Here is a 23,423-nt window from a genome sequence, read left to right as displayed (position 1 = left end):
TCATCGCCCTATTCTGGTAAATATTACTGACTTAGTAATTCTGATGGCACCCCACTCCAGTACTCTTGCCTGGAAAATCCCATGGATGGAGGAGCCTGGTAGGCTGCGGTCCATGAGGTCGCTAAGAGTCGGACACGACTGAGCGACTTCACTTTCACTTTTCACTTTCACACGTTGGAGAAGGAAATGGCAACCCACTCCAGTGTTCTTGCCTGGAGAATCCCAGGGATGGGGGAGCCTGGTGGGCTGCCATCTATGGGATCACACAGAGTCGGACACGACAGAAGTGACTTAACAGCAGCAGCAGTAATTCTAAAGCCATCTCATCAGCTCTCTTGGTATCCAGTGGAGGGACAGGGCTTATAATTTCCATTTTCCTAACAAAGCTTAGGTTTGACTTCCTGACGCTTGACTTAGGCTAAGGAACACCCATTATTCTCTTATCCATCTCTTGCCTTTTATCTTGTCATTTCCTGAGATCTGCCAAGAAATGTATATTTTACCTTATTGCTTTTATTTGTATCAACATCACTGAAACTTTGTTAGTATGTATCTCATTGCCATCAGAGACATTCTGGCCCTTCTGTCTGCAGTTTGGTCACTGCTGAAAGTAATCTTTTCTTGTTTAACAGTGGACACATCTCTTGACTGTGCTGTTGTCAATATGATATTTTTTTCAGGGGCCATGCCATGCAGCTTGCAGGATCTTAGTTCTTTGACCAGGGATCAAACTCAGGCCTCAACAGTGAAAGCATTGGGTCCTAACCACGCGACCACCAGAGAATTTCCTCAGTGTGATATTAATGTCATTGGATTTAAGAAAAATCTACTTAACTCAGAAGTCTTTTGATCATCAATTGTATTAGCCTGTAGGTTTGGGTACCATGCTGTACTGAAGTGGAAAATACGTGAGCTATGGAGTCAGATAGGTTTGGGTTTACATCTTTGGTCTTCTAGTTACCGGTTACGTGTCTTTGAGATATTTATGTTGTACCTCATATGAAGTTCTAGAACTCAGTCAGTGGAACTCAATCACTGATCATTTTCTTTGGTTATGACAAAAAAATGAGTGTTTCTGTTGTGTGAATGTCTATGAATTTCCCAAACTTTATCGCATCATGGAAATCTGTTTTGATTTTGGGGATGGATGAGCCAACCCACTTTCCTTGGGTAGAATCCCTCTGTTGCTGATGGATGGGGCCTTCAGAGCGTCAGCCTTCCCACCAGTTTACCTTTACTAATCTGAGCAGGAGAAGCAGCAGCAAACAGCACGTTATAAATTACTGTTGCTTTCCACAGAAGTTTTAAACTGAAAAATCTATTTTAAACTACATGTTTGCTCATCTTAAAGAGTTGTATTATAAACTGTTAGAAATCAGGGGCCATTAAACAACGATTTTCATTTACAGTGGATTCAGCACATAATTATTTTGAGTTTGGAAAGGATGTGCTGGTGAATGCCAAGTAAAGCATCGTACACCTCTAAAGATACAGGCCTCCCTGCTCACCCAGCCAGACCTAGATGGTCCTTCTTTCAAACTGGTAGCACTTTACATCTGTAGCTGGGGGGCCCAACTTGAGCCTCAGGGTATACCCCGGGGCTTAGATGCATCGGCCTGTTAGAAGTCTGCCTTCAGGATGAACTCTGGAGCCTCCTGGGAGACTCTTCATCCTAGGGAAAGGGTACCAGACCTCGTGATCTCAATCAGAAATTGGAAGTGAGGAGTGATTCCAAGTATTGCATGGAACTGGTTTCCTCAGTGATTCATGCTCTCAAGACTGGACAAGAGGCAGGGAATGGGCGGAAAGGTTGTAGGAAAACGGACTGTTGGTAAAAATGGAAATGGTGGTTTCACTTTTAAAAACACCTTAAGAGGGACTTTCCTGGCCATCCAGTAGTTAAGACTCCATGCATCTAATGTAGGGGGCACAGAATCGATCCCTGGTGGGTGAATTAAGCTTCCCCATGTCTGCCTCCTGGTGCAGCCACCCCCCAAACAAAATAGAATAGCAGGACATTAAATTAAACACACACACACACACACACACACACACACACACCTTAAAACTTCAGAGCAAAAATGAATGGTTTTGGTAACATCTGGAAATCTGCTGTCTAATGGAAGTCTGGATGCAGGGATCACCCCCCCCACCCCACCCACACACAGAGTACAGCTGAGCTTCAGCACCCGGGTGCTTCAGTGAGGCAGCAGGGTGCCCCGTGGGAGCTGGGGTGCCCATCAGGAGTGGCAGCTAGCAATGTAGGCATGGCCTTCAGCAGGCGACCAAGGAAACAGCGAGGCCCCTTTCTATAGTGTAGCTGCTGACAAAGAGCCTGTTAACTGGTACATGAGAGGAGGCCAGGATACGAGAGAAAAGGTTTGTGCCATGCAGTCAAACGTGGCTCTTATCTGCGGGCTCGCCTTTGCATCTGCCCCCAGGATTTCCAGAAATACAGCAGGGAGAACCCAGAGAGGGCTTTGGGGCTGGCACGACAGACGGTCGTCAATAAAATGCGTGCCACTGCCTGCCAGATGTCAGCTCTGCCGGAAGGAACGTTCATCCAGGAGGAGTGTGTGTCAGAGGTCACTCAGCTCTCAGCTTTGAAAAGGCAGCCGTGCAAGAAGGCGGTGCTCTTGGGAGTTCTTGGGAGAAGAGAGAAAGCGTGAGGAAAAGAACTTGCGGCGTCATAAGATCCTTTAGCTGCAAACTTCTGATTTTTTTCCCCATCTTATTGACATATAATTGACAAGTAAATTTGTGAGATATTTAAAGTGTACAGCGTAGTGATTTGATATATGTATACATTATGAAAGGATTCCTCACATTGAGGTAATGACCACGTCTATCACCTCACCTACTTGTTTTAGTTTTATTTTTTGGTGAGCACATTTAAGTTCTACTCTCTTAGCAATTTTCAATTATATGATACAGTGTTATCCTGTGTGTGTGTGTGTGTGTGTGTGTGTGTGCGCGCGAGCACGTGCACTTGGTCACGTCTGTCTTTGCAACCCCGTAGACTGTAGCCTGCCAGGCTTCTCTGTCCATGGGATTATCTTGGCAAGAATACTGGCGTGGGTTGCTATGTGCTCCACCAGGGGTTATCACCTGTAGTCACCATATTTTGCACTAGATCCTCAGACATTCTTTATTTTAGAACCGAAAGTTTGTACCCTTTTACCAAACTTCCTGTCTCCCATTCCCCCAGCTCCTGACAACCACTTTCTACTATTTCTATGAGTTCAACTTTTTTTTTTTTTTTAAAGATTCCATGTGTAAGTGATTCCATATGGTATTTATCTTTCTTTATCTGGCTTGTTTCACTTAGCATAATGACCTCCAGTTTCACCCATGTTGTCACAAATGACACAATTCCCTAAAGTAGAATTTAAAGTCATCACCCCATTAGTATTACTCAGCCCTGAGTAACACACAGAATTCTTTTAAAGAATATATTGCTGGAATATATATAAATGTAAACCAGTCTATACTACTTTTGATTATACTTCTAGATTACTATAAAGCAAGAAAACATACAACTATGTACTAAAAAGACCTCCATATTAATAGAATTTAATGATATTAAATAATGGGGTGAATGATTTTGTTTTGCTTACATTAAGACCACCGTTGGGGATTCCCTGGCGGCTCACACAGTCAAGAATCTGCCTGCAATTCAGGAGACCCAGGTTTGATCCCTGAGTGGGGAAGATCCCTTGGAGAAGGGAGTGGCAGCCCACTCCAGTATTCTTGCCTGGAGAATCCCATGGAGAGAGGAGCCTGGTGGCCTATAGTCCATGAGGTAGCAAAGAGTTGGACACGACTGAGCGATTAAACACACACACACACACACACACACACACAGGACCACTGTCCCAGGTAGAAATAGGGTGTAGATGGAACCACACAGGGGTTGTTAAGTTCAGAAGGCCTTTGCTGCCTGTGCTGTGGGCTCCACTTCTGGCCCTACTCTCTTATCCATTTAACTGCTAGAGCAATATTATTCTTACAGCCAACCTGTCCCTACCTGGCTTAAACCTGGGAGAACTCATTTCATTGGTACTGATCATGGGTGGGGAGGTTGAGGGCAGCTGCAGACTTGGGAATATTTTGCCTGTCTTCCCGGCCCTTGAAAGCTGTTCAGGGGATGGGCTGCAGTGGGCGGCAGGTTATCTGCAAACGCCCAGAATTCTTCTGCCAATGAGTGATTTGCTGATGTTTTCCAGTGAACTTGTCTGACTTTCTCATGTCCCCCTCACAGCATGAATTTTCCAAAACTCTTTGAGACTCAACAGATCATCTGCTTGAAAAGTCTCTCCACTTTGCCGAGTGCCCTGGGCTTGGAGAAGAGGGGTGAAGGTGGGGAGCAGCCTCAGCTCTTTACACTGCTCACACAGAATTCATCCCCAAGGCTCTAATTTGGGAGCCTAGTCTGGGAGATCCTTTTCTGTGGCTGCACTGTTCAGAATTTGCAAAGAATGTCACCATCTGCTCCTTTTGTGACCTGATGTCACACAGAACAAAACATACTATTCTCATCCCCAACCCTTCCCCTTTTAAGGCTGTGTGCAGTTGTCCCATTTGGGGCAGAACAACTCCCTTTTTTTGGCTCTTACTCTCTGTCTTTCCCTGAAGAAACATCAGAACCTTCATCAGAGCATGGCTTCTGGGGTCCTGGCTCTGAACCTGTGTCCAGCTGAGCCAGCTTCTTTGCTCCTTCGTATCTGGGCTTCATGTCTGCCTGTGGAGGTGCTGGGAGCCTTCAAGGACCACAGTCTTGAGGGGCCCATGGCTGTTGGTCTCCCTGCCCTTCCTGTTTTCCTCTCTGTCTCTCCCCTTCTCTTTAGATCTGCCATCTGAGCACCTGCTGCTCAGTGATGCTGCTGGCCACCCCTTCACTTGTTCTCTGCTGGGCATCTCCTTCTCCACGCTTTTCTCCTTTCTTGCATCTTCTTCAGTATTTCTCTTCTCTTGGGTAAATGAGTTATTCTGTGTCACCATCCCCAACAATTCTTGCTTCTTTTTTTCTCTGTTGCTGCTGCTAAGTCGCTTCAGTCGTGTCTGACTCTGTGCGACCCCATAGACGGCAGCCCACCAGGCTCCCCTGTCCCTGGGATTCTCCAGGCAAGAACACTGGAGTGGGTTGCCATTTCCTTCTCTTCTCAGTGGCTGACAAAAGATCCCAGGATGATCAGGGGTGATTTGGGAGCACTGAGGTGCCTCTTAGAACAGCATAGAATGGACAAGCTGCTCACGGGGGTGGATTCTGAGCCCCATAAGCTCTGCGAGTCTGGTGCTGGAAGACAGTGGTGTCTGTGTCTTCATCAGAGGAAACTTGTTCTTGGTACTGTGTTCCGATTCAGACACAAAGTCACAGGAGCCTCCCCGGAGCCCGGGGCGGAGATCACTGACAAACATTCTCTCTCGTCTCTGAGACGCCCTTCATGGTTTTGATTTGTTGTGTTTGCAGAACTCTCCTGCAGCAGCTGCAGAAGCTTCAGACTTTGGTGATGGGCAAGGTTTCTCGCACCTGCAAGCTGGCTGGCACGCAGACTGGCACATGCCTCATGGTGAGTTTACCAAATGAACAGCACCGTCACCAGCCCGGCCCACTCCCCAGGTTCCAGCCTCTCCCCAGCTTGCCACATCCAAGTGCTGGGGGTTGGAGGAACCACAGCCTGCTCCGAGGCTGTTTCTCTCCTATGATGTGACAGTGATTGACCTGGGTGTGGTCTGCTGGCCTGACAGAGGAGAGTCGTCTTTCCAGACCTCCCAGGAGTTTCAGGTCTGCAGGTTTGTTCTGTGCATCTTGGAATTGATGGCCCCCATGTTCTCTCCTCACCCTGCAGGTCGTGGTGCTGTGCTTTGCCGTAGCATTTGGCAGCTTCTTTCAGGGCTATGGGCCCTATCCTTCTGCCACCAAGATGGCCCTGCCCAGCCAGCATTCCCTGCAGGAGCCCTACACATCCTCCGTGGGTAAGACGGCACTCAGCAGCTAGGGAGATGTCTTGTTTCTTTTCTCTTTCATTTCTCAAAACTTAACTTTCTGAAAGAAGTCTTATGTGAAAGTCTAAAATTTTTGTTGTTGTTGTTGGGAGGACTGTATTAAATCACTTGGTTTGAAATGGCTCTATGATAAGGCTCCTTGGGTACAGAGCAGTGGTCTCAAAATCATTTCTCTATAAAAACACATGTATATATCCCTTCCTTGGGAGGAGACAATTCAGTGTCACTGTTACCTCTCTCCCATAAAAAACATTGATTGAATAGCATCAGCAGAAGCATCTGCCCCCAAATTAGTGAGTGTGTAGTTAGCTGTCATCACTCTGACCTCCAGGACTTTGCAGGTAGTGTTGTCGGCTTCTGCTTACATATGAAAGCCTAATGTTTAAAAAGTGGTAAAACTGTAACTTCTCCACTGAAGGGAGGAAGAGGGCCATGGGAAGAAGTGCCCAGTCCACTTGTTGGGTCTCCCCTTGGGGTCCTCATGCACTGGGATTTCTCTAGAGCTCCGCAGAGCATGGCTTGTAGACTTCTGCTCTAGACTGTGTTCCCTGGCAAATTCTGACATCTTCTTTTTGAGTTCTGACACGGGGAGGGATGTGCATTTGTAGGGAAGGGGTGGGAAAGCAGTAAGTTTTCCATCACATTTTAAAGGAATTCTACTCAGTGGAAATGTATGTTACCACAGTAAGCATCTGTAAAGTGACATGAGACAATCAGCCTGTGTTACAAAATATAATGCCCTAGATTTAGAGAATTTGGAGACACAGGTGTTAGATGTGATAGTCTCATCTTGAACAATGATCTCTTTTAAGTATGTGGTAAATAAAAGAATGGTATGTAGGGATCGTGAAATAGATACATACACTAGTAAGAACAAATATGGAATTAGGGGTACTGGATTTTGAGAGTAGGCATAATTTTGTGGTTCTGAAACATCTGAAGTAGGTGTGTCTCTGCCAGGTATATGACAGAAGGTCCAGCATTTCAACAAATAATTGCAGTGGTCTCCTGGGGAATTCTTTTTTTTCTCCAAGGGAATGTATCTCTAAATTTAAATGGAAGTTGATGAGAGCAAAGTTTCTATGTTGTAGAAAATTGCTCCTGAGCCATCTAGCTGTGCAACTATTCTATAAAGCAAAAGAGTGTGTCTCCGTTGCTTGATTTTTGGCTTTAGCCTTGTGTCTCCTCTCTAGTTTCTAAATGAAAGAAAACACAGTTTTTTGCCCTTGTACCTTCTCCCTATGCAAGACCTACTCACTGAGGATGCTTACTTTAGCTGAGTCTGGACACCTCCAAATATTTGACTCCTTTTCTCCATGAATTGTTTCCTCCAGATGGTTGCAGGGGTGGAGGTGGCCTGGAGGGGAGTTTTATTTTCAAAGCAGTGGGGGTGGCAGTTTCCTTCCTGTGTATTTGTTCTTCTGTTGTTCTTCCAGCACTTTATAATTGGTATCATTTTTCAACACACCAAACTCTGAAATCCTGAAGCCTTTATAGAAAGCCAACTCCAGTTGGCACCCTCAGTCCTGGGCAATAAGAACCCATGAATTGTCATCTCCCCACCCTGAGCATCTAGGGGGAGGCGTGATGTACCCTTGTGGTCTCTTGTAACACCTGTTACTTTGCTTTGTTCTCAGTGAGATCCAGGAACCTGCTGATCTATGAGGAACATTCTCCCCTGGAGGAGCCGCCCAGTTCTGCCTCAGCTGGGGAGCTGGGGCGCTGGGACCGAGGCTCCGCTCTGCTCAGGGCAAAAGGGCTGGAGTCCAGGCCGGACGTGGATCTTCCCCATTTCATTATCTCAAATGAGACCAGCCTGGAGAAATCAGTGCTGTTGGAGCTGCAGCAGCACATGTGAGTCAAACAGACACAGGGTCACCTCCTCTAAGGCACCAGTGATGGGTTATGAGTCAGCAAACTGCAGTGTGCAGAGTAGACTTTCCCATTGGTCTGGTCCAGCCCTCGGCTTTTTCAGGACCTATTGCCGGCACCTGGGCTCTGGAGAGTCCATTGTTTGCCAACAGCTGGCCCTCACAGAGACTGAAAGAGACACGGTGAGAGCTGGCCCCGTGTCTGCTACGCCACTGGGGAGCTGGCAGTGCAGGCTCCAAGAACTGGGGAAAGGGCTTGACTCCCTTCCTCCCTGTCTTCCTCCTCTCCTCAGAGTCTCACAAGTAAACATACAGTCCAGCAACAGCAGTGTACTTGCTATGCAAATGCTGCCGCAAGGCATATTTCCAAGCTTCCTTCCAACTGAAGATACATATATGTCATCTTATATATCAACATGTAGTTTTATGGTTTACATGTAAATAAACATGCATTAGGGCTTCCCAGGTGGCGTTAGTGGTAAAGAACTTGCCTGAGCCGGCAGGAGACATAAGAGACCCAGGTTCGATCCCTGGGTCAGGGAGGTCCCCTGGAGGAGGGCATGGCAACCCACTCCAGTATTCTTACCTAGAGAATCCCATGGATAGAGGAGCCTAGCAGGCTACAGTCCATGGAGTCACAAAGAGTTGGACACGACTGAAGTGACCTTGGCACACATGCAAAATGTGTTAATTATACTTAGATAGTTATATATTCATACTAAAGGACACTTTGAGAGGCACTGTTCTTGTCTTTCCATTATTGAAAATAACACATACTTGTTTCCAGTTCTCCATGAGTTGTTTCCTTTAGACAGTTAGAGGAAGAGTCCTTGTATAAAGACTTGTATAACTGCTGGGGATTGTTACCCTGTGGGGGGTACCTGAGTACACTAAATGACTCAGGACGGAGTGTCTGCATACAGTCCTGGTTATACGTGGTGTGGTTGGTGGTCTAGCTGACCTCGTGCCCCTAGAGATGCTGCTATTCCAATACAAGTAGGAAAGTTTTTGTTTCAAAGTTTTGAGCTTTCTTCCCCTAATGCTGCAGGGGAAAGATTGTAATTATATATACTTTTATATGTTTATATTCTACACACATATTTAACATTTATAGCACTTATTATTTTAAGAACTATGTAAGTGTGACATATAAATCCTTTGAAATACTTTACAAGGTTAGATATTACTATTATTTCCTAGAGAGAATTGTAGAAGCCAGAGCAGACTACTCTTGGGAGCCAGAGAAGACTTAGCCATTCAATAACTTGGCTCATGACAAAAGTCTTCTTTCCTCTTGTCTCAGCTATTCAAGGCCCCATTGAAATCCCTCTTGTTCTGGGATGTCTGCCTGATACCAGAGCCCTCATTGCCTTCCTCTGAACGTCTAGGAGATGGTCTAGGCTGTTACACAATATAATAATGTATTTATTTTCTATGATATATTCATTGTTATTTCATGATAGTTTGGGGTTTGTTTTTTTAACCTTCATCTAGAATCTTTTAATCTTTAAAAAGGTTTCATCTTTATCTAAATTTTTTAAAAAAATCTTTATTCTAGACTAAAGATCAGCCTTTATCCTTTTATTTTCTCCTTCCCAGGGTTTAGCATGGGGTATTTATCCTCAATGAATACAGTAATTTTAAGCGACGTACAAGGAATCAGTATCAAACCACCATGTTTATCCTCTGGGTTGGGATGACTCCTTTGGCATGAGGATAAAGGCAGGAATGTGGATGGTGGACAGGCGGGTAGTAGGAGACTTCGGGAACAAAGTGCTGCTGGGAGGGAAGAAGACAAGAGGCATGCGTGGGCCAGCCTGCTAAGTCCAGTCATGGGGTGATTGCGTCATCCTGCCAAGCATGATGGTGAGACTTCTTTCTCCTTCTGATGCCTCCGCAGGGTCAGCACCAACCTGGAGGGGAATGAGACCCTAAAAGTTGTAGAACTCGACAGAAGAGTGAACGCCACCTTTTAAAGAGGCTATCGCCACCTCCCTCTGTCTCTTCACTTTGCCTTTACGTCTCCAAACCACCTTTTGTCATAAGCTTTTCCTTTTTGCCCACCCAATCTGGACGAAGACCTGGACCAGCGGTCCTGGCTCTGGATGGGAGGATGGCCTGGGATTTCCGCCTGCGGTGAGAGAGCGCCTCCCCCGGTCCCATGTCCCTCCCGGCAGAGGGGAGCTCGCCCCGTCCCTCGCTTACTGCCATAGGCAATTATCTTCGGTCGGGGTGGGACAAGCAGGCTTGTTTCTACCGACAGTGCCAAAAAGATACGGCCAGATTCTCACCGGGGTGGGTGTGACCGCCTCCTTGAAGCAGAGCTGACTGTTGTTCACCCCACAAAAATTTACCAGGATGCTTGTTGGAATCTGGCGAAGCACTGACTGACGTCCTGCCTTCCTCAGCCTGGCTCTGCGGTGCCCCGCGGGCGCCCCCTGCCGCTCTGCCCTGGGCCCCGGCCTTGGGCCCCTTGGCTGGAGCAAGGCGCCCCCTTCGTACCCTCAGGCCGCAAGTGCAATGCCTGAAGCAATCAGGCTTCTCTACTCCAGGCAAACCTGCCCCACCATGTTGCTTGTAGGATTTCTCCACAGTCTGTGTCCCCACACACCCCTAGTTCTGCCTCCCTGGCTTCTCCTCCCCATTTGTAAATAGTATTTATTAGCTTGCAGAGGCTTCCCCGGCGACCACTGAAGACATCCGGACGCCTCCCCTCCAGGCTCACAAGGTCCCCTGTTGGCCTGTGGAGCAAAGAGGGCAGCCTGGACTCTGGGATTCCCCATTTTTCCAGGCCGTGTTTTGTCTTGTGTTTTCTTTTTCTTTTTTTTCTTTTTCTGGAGGCTTCTAATTATAGTTGGGGAACCTCCCTAAGCATGTGTCCTTCTGTAGCATGAACTCAGAGGGGAAGGTGGAGCCGGGCTCAGGTCTGAGGCTCTGTGGACGGGTGCTTTTTCGGTCCTGTGCCCATGCCAGGGAAGCCCTGACCCCAGGCGTTTCAGACAGCCATGTTAGCCCAGTTTTCCCCACCTCCCCCCGACTCGCCTGCTTTCCCTTCCTCCTCTGCCTCCATACAGAGGCGGGGCCTGCCTGCTCCTGGGGTCAGAGCAGGTGACATTTGTGTATGTGTGTCTTACCTTTTCTAGTCAGGTTTGGCCACTTTGCAGCTCACCCAAAGAGACACGACCTAATCCCCCAACCTACTTTTTTTTTTTTTTTTTTTTTAATGATTAAGAGTAACTTTTGTAGTTTAAAGAAAAAAAAAACTTTCCTCTTTCATACAAATAAGAAATAGAAATAGACTTTTTATTGTATAATGTAGAAGACTCCCCTTAAATGTTTTTGCCTAGCTTGTAAAAGATTTTGTGTAAGAAATTTGCTCACATTTTGTTTTTTATTTTTAGAAGTAGGTGAAGCACTTTTAGTTTGAAGTCTCTTGTCTCTGGTTTTCTCTCTCATCTCTGTTGTCGTTGGAACCTGTACTTAAGAGAGATTAAGCCACTCCTGGGCCCTCTGTTCCATGTCAGCCACAGAATTTGGCATCATTAGCATTTACCATCAGACCTCATAAGCAGTGGACTCATTGGACATGCGTCTGAGCAAACTCTGGGAGATAGTGAAGGACAGGGAAGCCTGGCGTGCTGCAGTCCATGGAGTTGCAAAGCATCAGATACGACTTAGAGACTGAACAACAACAAACTCATAAGCAGATCTGGTACCTTCAGGGCTCACCGTCGGTGATTCTTCTGTCTCCCTACTGTGATGGAGAAAGTTCCGACAGGGAGATGGCCAAGTTCCTCTTCTTGGCGCTGTGTAAAGCTGGATCAAGATCACAGTGGTCTCCTCTCACTGCCCCATCCATTGGCCAGCAAAGGCTGAGACCAGACAGGCTGGCTGTGTGGGAGGAGGGATGCTAGTACATGCCCTGTTCCCTTCTGTTTCTCTCTACTTTCCTCTCTCCTTCTCTTCTGTGCTAGACCTTCCTGGGTCTGACTGGTATCTGCCAACCAAGGGCCGCTACTGACCCATCCCTGTCTTTAATATGTCATGTAATTATCAGGCACTGACAGCCCATGGGGTGGGGTCAGGGGGGGCTAAGAAGGTGAGAACGTAATATTAACTCTCGTATTTGGATGATTAGAAAGTGAAACTTTTCCTGTGTCGGAACCAACTCCTAGGGCCCATCCTTAGTGCCTTGAGGATTTTATTTCCTCACTTGACCTCACTCTCACCAGCCCTCCAAACAGCAGGGCTTGATCTCTGGGCAGCCTTTCTTCCAGAACTGAATCTGTGTCTAGAGACAGAGGACATCAGCCTGAGGGCTCAAATGGCCATTGTAAGGGGATCCAAGGACCAGTTGCTGCTGTTTTGAGAAAGACCTCTGCTTCCCACTCCTTGCTCAGGCGAAGAAGAGGAACTAAACGGTTACCCCTTTAGGAGAATGTAACGGAGTCCAGAGGATGCTGAAGAGTTGGATAACACCGGATTGGTTCCAAATAGTTAATGTGCACATTTTCTCTTCCAGGGTTAAGCTCACAATGTCAGTGGATTTGTTTCCCTCCCAGAACCATCCCATGCCATAGATGAGTCAGTAATACTTGGTTCGCCCTGAGGATGTTAGATAGTGGCAGGCTTTCAGCTTCGAAACCTCAGTTTTGGAAAGTTTGAGACTGTTAGCACAACTGTCAATCGTAAAGAATCAATGTTCATGATAAATATATTAATATATTTTCCATTAGGTCAGCAGGTTTTCCCCTTCTCTTCTTTTGATTAGCCTAGTGGAGGAGATGTCTTGTAAAAAGTTCAGAGAACATACACTTTTTTTTACTGGGTGAGACCTGAGTAACCCAGACTCCCCAGTGTGGTTCTATTCACAGCTCTGGACTGTGCACTTAGAAATGGCTACTGTAAATGAAAGGTCTCAGTGCCAGGTTTAAGAAAGGATTTCTGTGAAGTGTTAGGACTCTGGAGCCCAGCTCACATAAAGAGAGTGTTATATAAAAATCTGACAGCTGAACTAGGTTGCTCCTTTTGGGCAGGAGGTGGGGATGAGTTTTGACACCAGTACAGGCAAAATTAGATAACCTTTTTATTAGTATAAATGATTTTGGTTTAGAGACCTAATTTGTAGATTGTGAAAGCAACTTTTAGTGCAGCTTATTTACAAACCAACTATAAACACCGTGGGTTTTTTCCCTTCCTCATGCCTGAATGCCAAGAGAGGGCTGTGATTCTCATGTGTCCTTGGAGCAAGAGTGTTGAACTGGTTCACTTTTGTTCTGGCAGTGAGTCAGTGTCCAGAGTTTTTGACACAAGTGTTTTATTAAAAAAATATTTTTTTTGCACTTGTGTCTCCTTCCTCTGTGTTCTCACACTGACCAAAAGACAAGGATGAGAGGACCCTCAGGGCCAGCTCCTCTGAACACACATGTCATTTGTGCAGGGTGCACGCTCAGAGACCTCCCAGTTCCCATCGGGGAAATGGGGCATCCGTGCCAGCCTTGCTAGTGTGGGGAAATGGGAGATGGAAGAGAAGGCTGTAGCCTCCCCCTTCTCTGCCAAGTGCTCTTGTCAGTAATTCAGTTCTGTGGAGTCCAGTCTTTATTCCAGACACTAGCTCTCCTGCTTGCAGTGCAGACAGACCATTAGCAGGTAGTGCTCTGGTCAGGGTCATTTTCTTTGAATTCCTTTTTCGCTGAGACAGTTAGGAGACATGTGATCGGATAAGACCCTCTGGGAGGGCAGCTCCAGGAGAGAGTAGAGGCCTGTGACGTGGCCAGAGACAGAGTTCAGATTCTTCTTTCACTCATCCATTCATTGAGTTGTCATTCATTCCCAAGAAAGACTGTTGCAAGAGGCCCTAGTGAATATTAGGGAATAAGGGGCCTGAGGAAGCTTCATTAATCAATAACTATTCGAAAGGCCCAAGTGCCAGCTCGCTCTTTGCCTCCCTTCCCCTACCCCTTGCATGGGCGCAAATATAGACGCATGTAGACGCACACAAGAATACATTCCTCCCTTGTCTTGGACACTTATTTGTGCATTACATGTGCCTTATATTTGAATCTAGGATGACTGAGGGCCACCTTGTCATTGGGAGATTTTGTATACACCCTTGTAGTACTAAATTGAAGTGGGTTTGGGTGATGAAACTTCCAAAGGCTCAAAAATGGTTTCCTAAAAGTGAGTCTTGATCACATCTATACATCAGGAGAAAAGAAACAGAGTAACGTCCATTAGGAAAATCCCATTTTGCCAAGGTGCAGTCGCATCAAAAAATGACCAGCCGGGATTAAAGGTATTATAAATCCTCAGAGCAGAACATTTTCTCAGCACAGAAGAATCCAGTGCCTTTGAGGATTCAGACTCCATGTCTCCATGGCCAAAGGGTCAGTACCACCTACCACAGGACATGTTTCATGTTGTCATTTTGGGTAACAGAAAATTCAGGAATGCTATGTCTGGGCTTCTAGAAGGAAGGAAAATGATAATTCTTGTATACTACTAAATGCTAGGTGGTAAGTAAGGGATTCCCTGGTGAATCAGCAGTAAAAAAATCCACCAGCAATGCAGGAGCTGCCAGAGACATAGGTTCGATTCCTGGGTCAGGAAGATTCCCTGGAGTGGGGGGCATGGCAATCCACTCTGGTATTCTTGCCTGGAGTATCTGGGCACAAGAGCCTGGTGGGCTACAGTCCATAGGATCACAGAGTCAGACATGACTGTAGTGACTTAGCATGCACACATATGCTAAATGAGTCTTTTAGTGTTATAGAAGGAGAAAACAAGGGCAGCTAATTATTATGAGACGATAAACAGCTAAGTGATATGGGAGGTGCAGCAATTTGTGGCTTAGGTTGAGCAGATCTCTTTCTGCGTGAGCACGCTGTGAGCTGTCAAGTTCCTCTGTGCGGAGACTGCACTGCCTCCTACCCCCGGGCTGGCCCTGCTGTGCAGAGTTGAGGGTTTTTTGCCTCATACTGGAGATGTTCATCTCCTGTTCAGTTCATCCTGTCCTCTGTGAGTTCCGGCTAGTAGCCTCTACATCCTGGGAAAGCAACACCAGCAATTTTAGCTGTTTCTCTGCTCCTTCGCTTGCTCACCAGCTGGCTGAAAACATGAACTTTTTGCATCATGGACCTATGGCCTAGAGTGTTCAGCAAATCTCTCTTTCAGACGGAATATTTTCTGAGTCTACGAAAAACACCAGCACTCTTTGACAAATTGTGGGCGACCGTTTTTAAACAATGCTGAGCAGACTCTGGACTATAATCAACCATGAGCTTTAATGTTTGTGCTGACAGGCTGGGCTTTCTCTCTTTGGTAACAGGTTATATAGACCAGTAATGTTTAAGTCTAATTACATTGTGAGTCTTATTATCTGTCAAGTATCATGCTGTTTTTTTTAATGGCTTTTTATTCTTTATCATAGCTAAGTAAATACCAAAAAAAAAAAAAAGCAAATGCTTTGTAGGATACTTGTATTTAGTTTGGAAAAAAATGAATTTAAATTGTTATGCTTTTGTATTTCCATTTCTTGCAAATAAAAATATTTTTTCTTATATAGTAAAACATTTTCCAGTCTTGAAAATCCTTGATATTCTGCTTTTAAATGTTTTTTTTGTATGAGCTTGGATCTGCCTATGTGTGCCTAGCCATTCTTTCCTAACTATCTAGTGCAACTGAAAAAAGAGCCTCAAACCAGCAATTTGTATGTTATCAAGTGCTGAATCCAAGTCTCAGTTGGAGGAATATTGAGAAATGTAATTGTTTTTTCAGTCAGTCACAGGAAGAAAACCCATATTCTCTGGAGATTTATGCGGCCTGACTGCTATTTTCGTTGTCTCCTACAACTATTCTTTAACTAGATTTCAGAACTCCATGGATTTGATTTTTCTTTCCCCGTCTCGGGATGCTTGAGAATGATGGCTTGGACATGAGCCAGAAGAGAAGGATCCTTTTTTATAGAAACAGTTGCAGAGGATGCCTAACATTGGATTCATGCTCCAGAAATTATGGTGAAATGGTTGATAAAGGTCAATGCACTCAAGCAGAATTACCTTCATTCCATTGCAGTCTCTGTATTCAAATTTAATTTTCTCCACTCAGAGAGAGTGGGGCTTCATTTAACCTTAGAAAAAGTAGCCAAGATGTTAAGAGACTAAGGCCATGGACTACGCTTACCTGGAGCTCCACCCACCCCCAAGACTTTCTTTTTCTTAGCAGCATGCGGAAACTTTCTTTGAGTTCCTGGGTGCGTTACTCTCTTGCTGCTTTTCTTCTCTGGACACCTTGACCATATCTTCTATTTCTACACAAGGGTCCTTTCCCAGTGGAAGATTTTAATCACCCTCCCTCTTTCTTATTCTGCAAGTCTATTATGGAAACTTCCTCTGTGACATTCTGATATCTTTCCAGGGATGTGGGGAGGGGACAATACTCACTGGTTTGAAGATACTCTGTATTAATCATGCCTTTGTATTTTCTGTATTCCTAATACTTTGACATCTGGGACCTTGGTGACCCAGAAAGGGACTGACTGTTCCTCACAGTGGTAGCCAAGACGTAGTAAAGGACTTGCCTGTAAGCACAACTTTCATGTGCAAACCAGAGCTGGTTCCTCAAGCACCTCCTTTATGAGCTCTCAGGACCTCACTGTCCCCCTGCCCTAATCACCTAATCACCATGACCAGGTCCCAGACCACTAGAAACACTCTCTACACCTCAGAGCCCACTAAAGTTCTTCAAACTAGCCACCCCTAAACCTATTTTCCTTGCCTTGATGTTCCTTCCTGCAGAAACTACAGTTTCTGGCCTAATTTTCCTCCTGTAAAATTTCCTCCAGAAAATTAGGGCTAACCCTAACCCTCCTCTGCTTCTCAACCATCCCTGGTGCTTCTTGGGAACTGAGAGTAACAAACTACCTTTTCTTTTCTAAAAATTTTCAACAGCTTTAATTAATATTAATAATCATTATTGCATATTTATTAAGTACTCATTGTTTATTGAAATCTGTTAAATGATATAGAAAAATTATAATAATAGTATAAAACACTATAAAAATAGCCTAAAACTTGGAGAAGCTAGGAAACTGTAAGACATAGAAACATTAGAAAATACTCACTATTTATTAGTGAATGTATTGATAATGTTCCATATTCTTTCAACTTGATTCACCTCCCTGCTAATTAATATGTAATCTGAATCTTCTTGTAGATTATTTTTTGGATCAAGATGAACATTTTTTAAGCTCCTATTATTTTATTTCTTTACAAACTATCTTTTCAATAGCGATCATCTCTTTATCTGTTGGCCTCAGTGTGTTTGAATAATAATAAAATCTATGTTTTAAAACATATTCCTTAGGCATCAGGATGTCAAATCGGAGGCTGATCTCAGGCTCACAGACCTCTTCATGGACGGGTTTCACGGATAGGCCTGCTATGATTTAGAGCAATGTGGGGCTTCCCTGGTGGCTCAGATGGTAAAGCGTCCGCCTGCAATGCAGGAGACCCAGGTTCGATCCCTGGGTAGGGAAGATACCCTGGAGAAGGAAATGGCAACCCACTCCAGTACTCTTGCCTGGAAAATCCCATGGACAGAGGGGCCTGGTGGGCTACAGTCCATGGGGTTGCAAAGAGTCGGACACGACTGAGCCACTTCACTTCAACACAGATTTATTGTCTCGTTTTATACTGGTTGTCACTTTTGTTCCAGAAAAAATAAATGAGGCGTACACAGGTTGGTGGAGCTTGTTCTTGGGAAAAGAAAGAACCAGGAAGCAGATGTCTATAAAGTGCTGCCGCCATGCTCAGTTCCTAGGGCAAATCCTACCTCACATCTCTGAAAATGAGAGCTATCCAGGTGAAGGCATGCTGGGATGCAGTGGGGGAAAGAACCAGTGGATTCTGGAGGTAAAGGTTATGCACCCTTGCTTCATAACCTTAAACTTGTTGGCCTTGACGGAAAAGGAGACCCTGGGCTTGGGCTTCCCTAGTGGCACCGTTTCCTTCAGTGCAGGAAACACGGGTTCCATCCCTGGGTCGGGAAGATCCCCTGGAGGAGGGCACGGCAACCAACTCCGGTATTCTTGCCTGGAGAATCCCTGTGGACAGAAGAGTCTGGTGGGCAACAGTCCGTAGGGTCACAAAGAGTTCGACACGCGAACATGCACACACGGAGTGCCTCTTATCTACCAGGGGATTTTCATGCATTATCTGTGATCTTGTTCACTTTCTCTAGAACGTTTATGGAGGATGCATAATTACCCCCCTCTCACAGTTGAGGAAACTGGGGTTCCAAAATTAAGACTCCTGCTCAAATGATCATGTGGTAAATTAACTGCTAATGAGAGATTTGAGCCCCGGCCTTCACTGGTTCCAAGTACACAGTCTGTGAGCTATACTATGCAGATTTTTAGGGCTTGAGGATTTGTACTTGTGAAAATACAGGTGTTAGCCTAGATCAAAGGCTACAAACCTTCAGCTCATGCACAAATGCTGCTCATGCACAAATGCTTCTGGTTTGGCCCTAGGATGATTGAAACATTTAAAAATTGTTGGTTAACCTTTCAACATTCAAAGATTTCTCATACAACTCCAGGTTTCCATATTTTCTTAAAAGACTTGAAGACCAGGCAATTTTAGGAGCTGAGTAATGGTGGCCCCTTAGATGGTGGCCACATTTCCCACACCCAGGCTAGTTCATGCGTTTATATCACTTGCCTGGTCCTTCTGTCATCTGAATTGACAGCCTCTGGACTAACTGGAACCAAGGGAACATTTCATGCAAAGATGGGTTCAATAAAGGACCGAAATGGTATGGACCTAACAGAAGCAGAAGATATTAAGAAGAGATGGTAAGAACACACAGAAGAACTGTACAAAAAAGATCTTCACGACCCAGATAATCACGATGGTGTGATCACTCACCCAGAGCCAGACATCCTGGAATGTGAAGTCAAGTGGGCCTTAGAAAGCATCACTACAAACAAAGCTAGTGGAGGTGATGGAATCCCAGTTGAGCTATTTCAAATCCTGAAAGATGATGCTGTGAAAGTGCTGCACTCAATATGCCAGCAAATTTGGAAAACTCAGCAGTGGCCACAGGACTGAAAAAGGTCAGTTTTCATTCCAATCCCAAGGAATGCTCAAACTACTGCACAATTGCTCTCATCTCACACGCTAGTAAAGTAATGTTCAAAATTCTCCAAGCCTGGCTTCAGCAATATGTGAACCATGAACTTCCAGATGTTCAAGCTGGTTTTAGAAAAGGCAGAGGAACCAGAGACCAAATTGCCAACATCCACTGGATCATAAAAAAAAAAAAAAAAACAAGAGAGTTCCAGAAAAACATCTATTTCTGCTTTCTTGACTATGCCAAAGCCTTTGACTGTGTGGATCACAATAAACTATGGAAAATTCTTAAAGAGATGGGAATACCAGACCACCTGACCTGCCTCTCTTGAGAAATCTATATTCAGGTCAGGAAGCAACAGTTAGAACTGGACATGGAACAACGGACTGGTTCCAAATAGGAAAAGAAGTATGTCAAGGCTGTGTATTGTCACCCTGCTTATTTAACTTATATGCAGAGTACATCATGAGAAACGCTGGGCTGGAAGAAGCACAAGCTGGAATCAAGATTGCCAAGAGAAATATCAATAACCTCAGATATGCAGATGACACCACCCTTATGGCAGAAAGTGAAGGGGAACTAAAAGGTTTCTTGATGAAAATGAAGGAGGAGAGTGAAAAAGTTGGCTTAAAGCTCAACATTCAGAAAACTAAGATCATGGCATCTGGTCCCATCAATTCATGGCAAATAGATGGGGAAACAGTGGAAACAGTGTCAGACTTTATTTTGGGGGGCTCCAAAATCACTGCAGACAGTGATTGCAGCCATGAAATTAAAAGACGCTCACTCCTTGGAAGGAAAGTTATGACCAACCTAGATAGCATATTAAAAAGCGGAGACATTACTTTGCCAACAAAGTTCCGTCTAGGCAAGGCTATGGTTTTTCCAGTGGTCATGTATGGATGTGAGAGTTGGACTGTAAAGAAAGCTGAGCGCCAAAGAATTGATGTTGGAGGTGTTGGAGAAGACTCTTGAGAGTCCCTTGGACTGCAAGGAGATCCAACCAGTCCATCCTAAAGGAGATCAGTCCTGGGTGTTCATTGGAAGAACTGATGCTGAAGGTGAAACTCCAGTACTTTGGCCACCTCATGCGAAGAGTTGACTCACTGGAAAAGATGCTGGGAGGGATTGGGGCAGGAGGAGAAGGGGATGACAGAGAATGAGATGGTTGGATGGCGTCACCAACTCAATGGACATGAGTTTGAGTAAACTCTGGGAGTTGGTGATGGACAGGGAGGCCTGGCGTGCTGCAATTCATGGGGTCGCAAAGAGTCGGACACGACTGAGCGACTGGACTGAACTGAAATGAACTGAACTGGACTGAACTGGACTAGATGGTGCCTGACTTTCTGGGAGTCGTGAGAGAGTGCATAAAGGAAAAAATACTGTGTTGGTGGCAGTGGGGACTGTGGTTAGTTTCACCCTGAGGGACAGGGAGAGGGCTGAGGAGGGAGGCACCTGGCCTATGAGCAGAGGAGGCGTGTATACAGCAATTGCCTTTATTTGCACACTATATGAAAAAAATGCAACCTGGGCTCTGTTCTTAATCCTAGAGAAAAATCTTCATTGTCTCAAAATTTATATGGAAAATCTTTTAAATGATCCCTCTTATATAAGACCCTGTGGTTTCCATAAAGCGCTTCCGTATGCCATCGACTGTGACTTGCTGATTGTCCGTGGGGAAAGTGGAGTAATTCTTATTGTTTCTGTCACTCAGCTGAGGAGGTGGGGGCTGGAGAGACGCGGATGGTCCACATTAGTTTACACAGTGAGTATGTGCACAGCAGAATCACAAACCAGCTGTCCCAATTTCCAACCTAGTCCTAGTTACATGAGCTGTCCCTGATCTGGGGCAGGTGACAATAGCTGTCATCCATGACCCCTCTAATGGAACTCTGCAAGATGGCACTGGCTTACTCTTTCGCCTAGAATTCTCAGCACTGAGTTTGAATCCAGGATTTGGGACACTCCCAAAGGCTCCTGTCTCTACAGGGAAGGGAAAAGAAGGAAGATGACTCATCTTAGTCCTTTCCTGCAAAATAATCCAAGCCACCGTTTGTGACGAGGCTGGTTACAACTTGATCCCTCATTTTCTGATGAGTCTGGGCAGGTCGCACAAGTTGATGTTGTCTTCCAGTGGGCACAGCTGTTGCTAGATTTTCTTTTTTTTTTTTTTTTTGGCAATTTTAAAGAAGAGTTCTGGCCCCGGGAGGAGCCCATGTGTTCTCCTCCTCCTTCTATGCTGTTGTTTTTAGATGGAGGAACAAAAATAACCACTGAGGGATACCATGAAACCTGCCAGAGAGGCTGTTGTGCTGTTTTCCAAGAAATCTGTTTCAAAATGTTTAATGTTTCTTGAGAGGAAAGTATTTGGGAATCAGGGCTGCCAGCGTGCTCATAACTAATGTCCTCCCCAATATTTCTGGAAAAAAAAAAAGATGGCAAGTTGATGGGTATATGAGAGATGCCGTGTGCTGAGGCTGGTTCAAAGAAAAAACCTCCCACCCGAAGAAGAAATGTAAATATACAACCACCTACGTGTTTAGAGCCCACCAGGACAGAAAAGGTGCCTCTGATTCCCCTAATATATCCTTTCTTGTCTTAACCATCATTTAAATGCTTTCAGTGGTTAATATAGCTTTTGAAATCCTCATTTGAGATTGTTTAAATTGTAAATGAATGCAGAAAATAAAATACAGTTGAAATAGTATGTGCAGTATCGCATACATTATTTCCATGGAGTCCTACCTCAGGGGCAGTATTTGACAGTGGATATAGGTTGAAGCAGGAAAGATGCTTTGGAAAAAGCCAGTTAGAGTAAGAGTCTGCATGTGTGACATCACAGGGTGGTGGAAAGAGTGCTGTTGAAACCCACGACAAAATTTTCCTGCAATATAATTAAATTTTGAAATACTGTTGCAGTGATATTGTCCATAGCTAAAAAAATTAGGGTACTAAAAAGCTTTCATTGAAAAACAGCAGTTCATTTTTTCTGTATCTTTTCCATCCACCAGTCCTACTTCTTGGAAGTAACCAAATTAAATTTCTTCTTGCATCTGTTTCTATATATATAATGCATTTATGCTTTCAGTTCAGTTCAGTCTCTCAGTCGTGTCCAACTCTTTGCAACCCCATGAACCGCAGCATGCCAGGCCTCCCTGTCCATCACCAACTCCCAGAGTCCACCCAAACCCATGTCCATTGATTTATGCTTTAATACTTTATATGTCAATTTTTGACTCTTATGTTCTTTTGTGTATATAAGTTTTACACCACCACCACCACACACACATACACATTCTCTCCCCATTTGATCTCTCTTTCGTATTACCAACTTTTCTCAAAGACCTGAATGGCTTTTATTACCCATTCCCATACATAAAAGAACACTGATGATGTACAATGATTAGTTGTAATTTTGAAAGTTAGGGCAAGCAAATGTTTCTTTTCTTTTAGCTTAGTGTTCTTTCAACTGGGGACCACGGAGCTGAGAAATCAATTTTGTGTATTTTTAATCACCAACTTACAAAAGAGAAACAATGGAATGGAGTAGCATGGGGTTGGGATGGAATGGAATTTCATAGAATAAAAGAGAAAATAGCAGATTGCATTTAGTGGAGTTTAATGCTGTTTAATACTGTTTAACAGCATTTAACACATATGACTTTTAATTTCAGCTCTATTTGTGTGTATAAAAGTGCTGTTCTGGGTCACAATTTAAAAGTTATGTCTTTCTGAGGGTCACCATGAAAATGTTTTAAATTCTCAAAAAAGAGCATTCATGTATAGCACATGGAGTATAACAAATATAGTTAACTTTATATGGAGTATAATCTATAAAAATACTGAATCACTATGTTTTAAACCTGAAAAATAATATTGTAAGTCAGGGACTTTCCTGATGGTCCAGTGGTTAAGAATCTGCCTTCCAATGCAGAGGATATCAATTTGATCCCTGGTCAGGGAATTAAGATCCCACATGCTGTGTGGCAAGTAGGCCTGTATACATCAACTAGCCAAACAAATAAATATTTAAATATATATGTATATATAGTAAGACAACTATGCTTCAGTTTAAAAAACTGACTGAATTCTCTCTATATAATGAGATAGTATGATAAGTTAGTGTTTCTTGTTAGGGTTCTCAAAGGGTAGTATATGGATATCTGGAACCATTCAAGCTTCTTAAGAGGAGAGTGTTTCTGTGTTCTGACTGTGCAGGTATTCAGGGACCTAGATATCTGATCATTCGGTACGTGGTTTACTTCATCGTGTTTTCACCCCATGGCTTTCCTCTGCTTTCCTCTGTCTCTGGTGGCTTAAGCTATGTTCTATTTGGATTATCTCCATTAAAGAACCTCCAAGAACCTTCTCGATGACTTAGCGCTTGCTCTAACCCACCATTGCCTAACT

At 44.5% G+C, this 23,423-nt stretch overlaps 1 protein-coding gene and 1 non-coding gene across 3 annotated transcripts in view; both read left to right on the top strand.

The window, feature by feature from the left end:
* The window catches only part of CREB3L2 (cAMP responsive element binding protein 3 like 2), a 133,798-nt gene extending 117,953 nt beyond the window's left edge, over window positions 1-15,845 (top strand). For both annotated transcript variants that reach the window (XM_061165883.1, XM_061165884.1), the window contains exons 9-12: window positions 5,471-5,570; window positions 5,850-5,976; window positions 7,644-7,860; window positions 9,778-15,845. In XM_061165883.1, coding sequence (XP_061021866.1) covers window positions 5,471-5,570; window positions 5,850-5,976; window positions 7,644-7,860; window positions 9,778-9,853 — 520 coding nt within the window. In that variant the 3' untranslated portion in view covers window positions 9,854-15,845. The remainder of the gene's footprint in view (window positions 1-5,470; window positions 5,571-5,849; window positions 5,977-7,643; window positions 7,861-9,777) is intronic.
* Window positions 15,846-17,340: 1,495 nt separating this feature from the next.
* TRNAC-GCA (transfer RNA cysteine (anticodon GCA)) lies at window positions 17,341-17,412 on the top strand. Its single transcript has one exon. It is a non-coding gene; the product is annotated as a tRNA-Cys (tRNA).
* The last annotated feature ends 6,011 nt before the right edge of the window (window positions 17,413-23,423 follow it).

Source organism: Dama dama, chromosome 18 (genome assembly GCF_033118175.1).
Source record: "Dama dama isolate Ldn47 chromosome 18, ASM3311817v1, whole genome shotgun sequence".
Classification (NCBI taxonomy): domain Eukaryota; kingdom Metazoa; phylum Chordata; class Mammalia; order Artiodactyla; family Cervidae; genus Dama; species Dama dama.
Note: the sequence above shows the minus strand (reverse complement) of the source record. Positions and strands in the feature narration are given on the sequence as shown.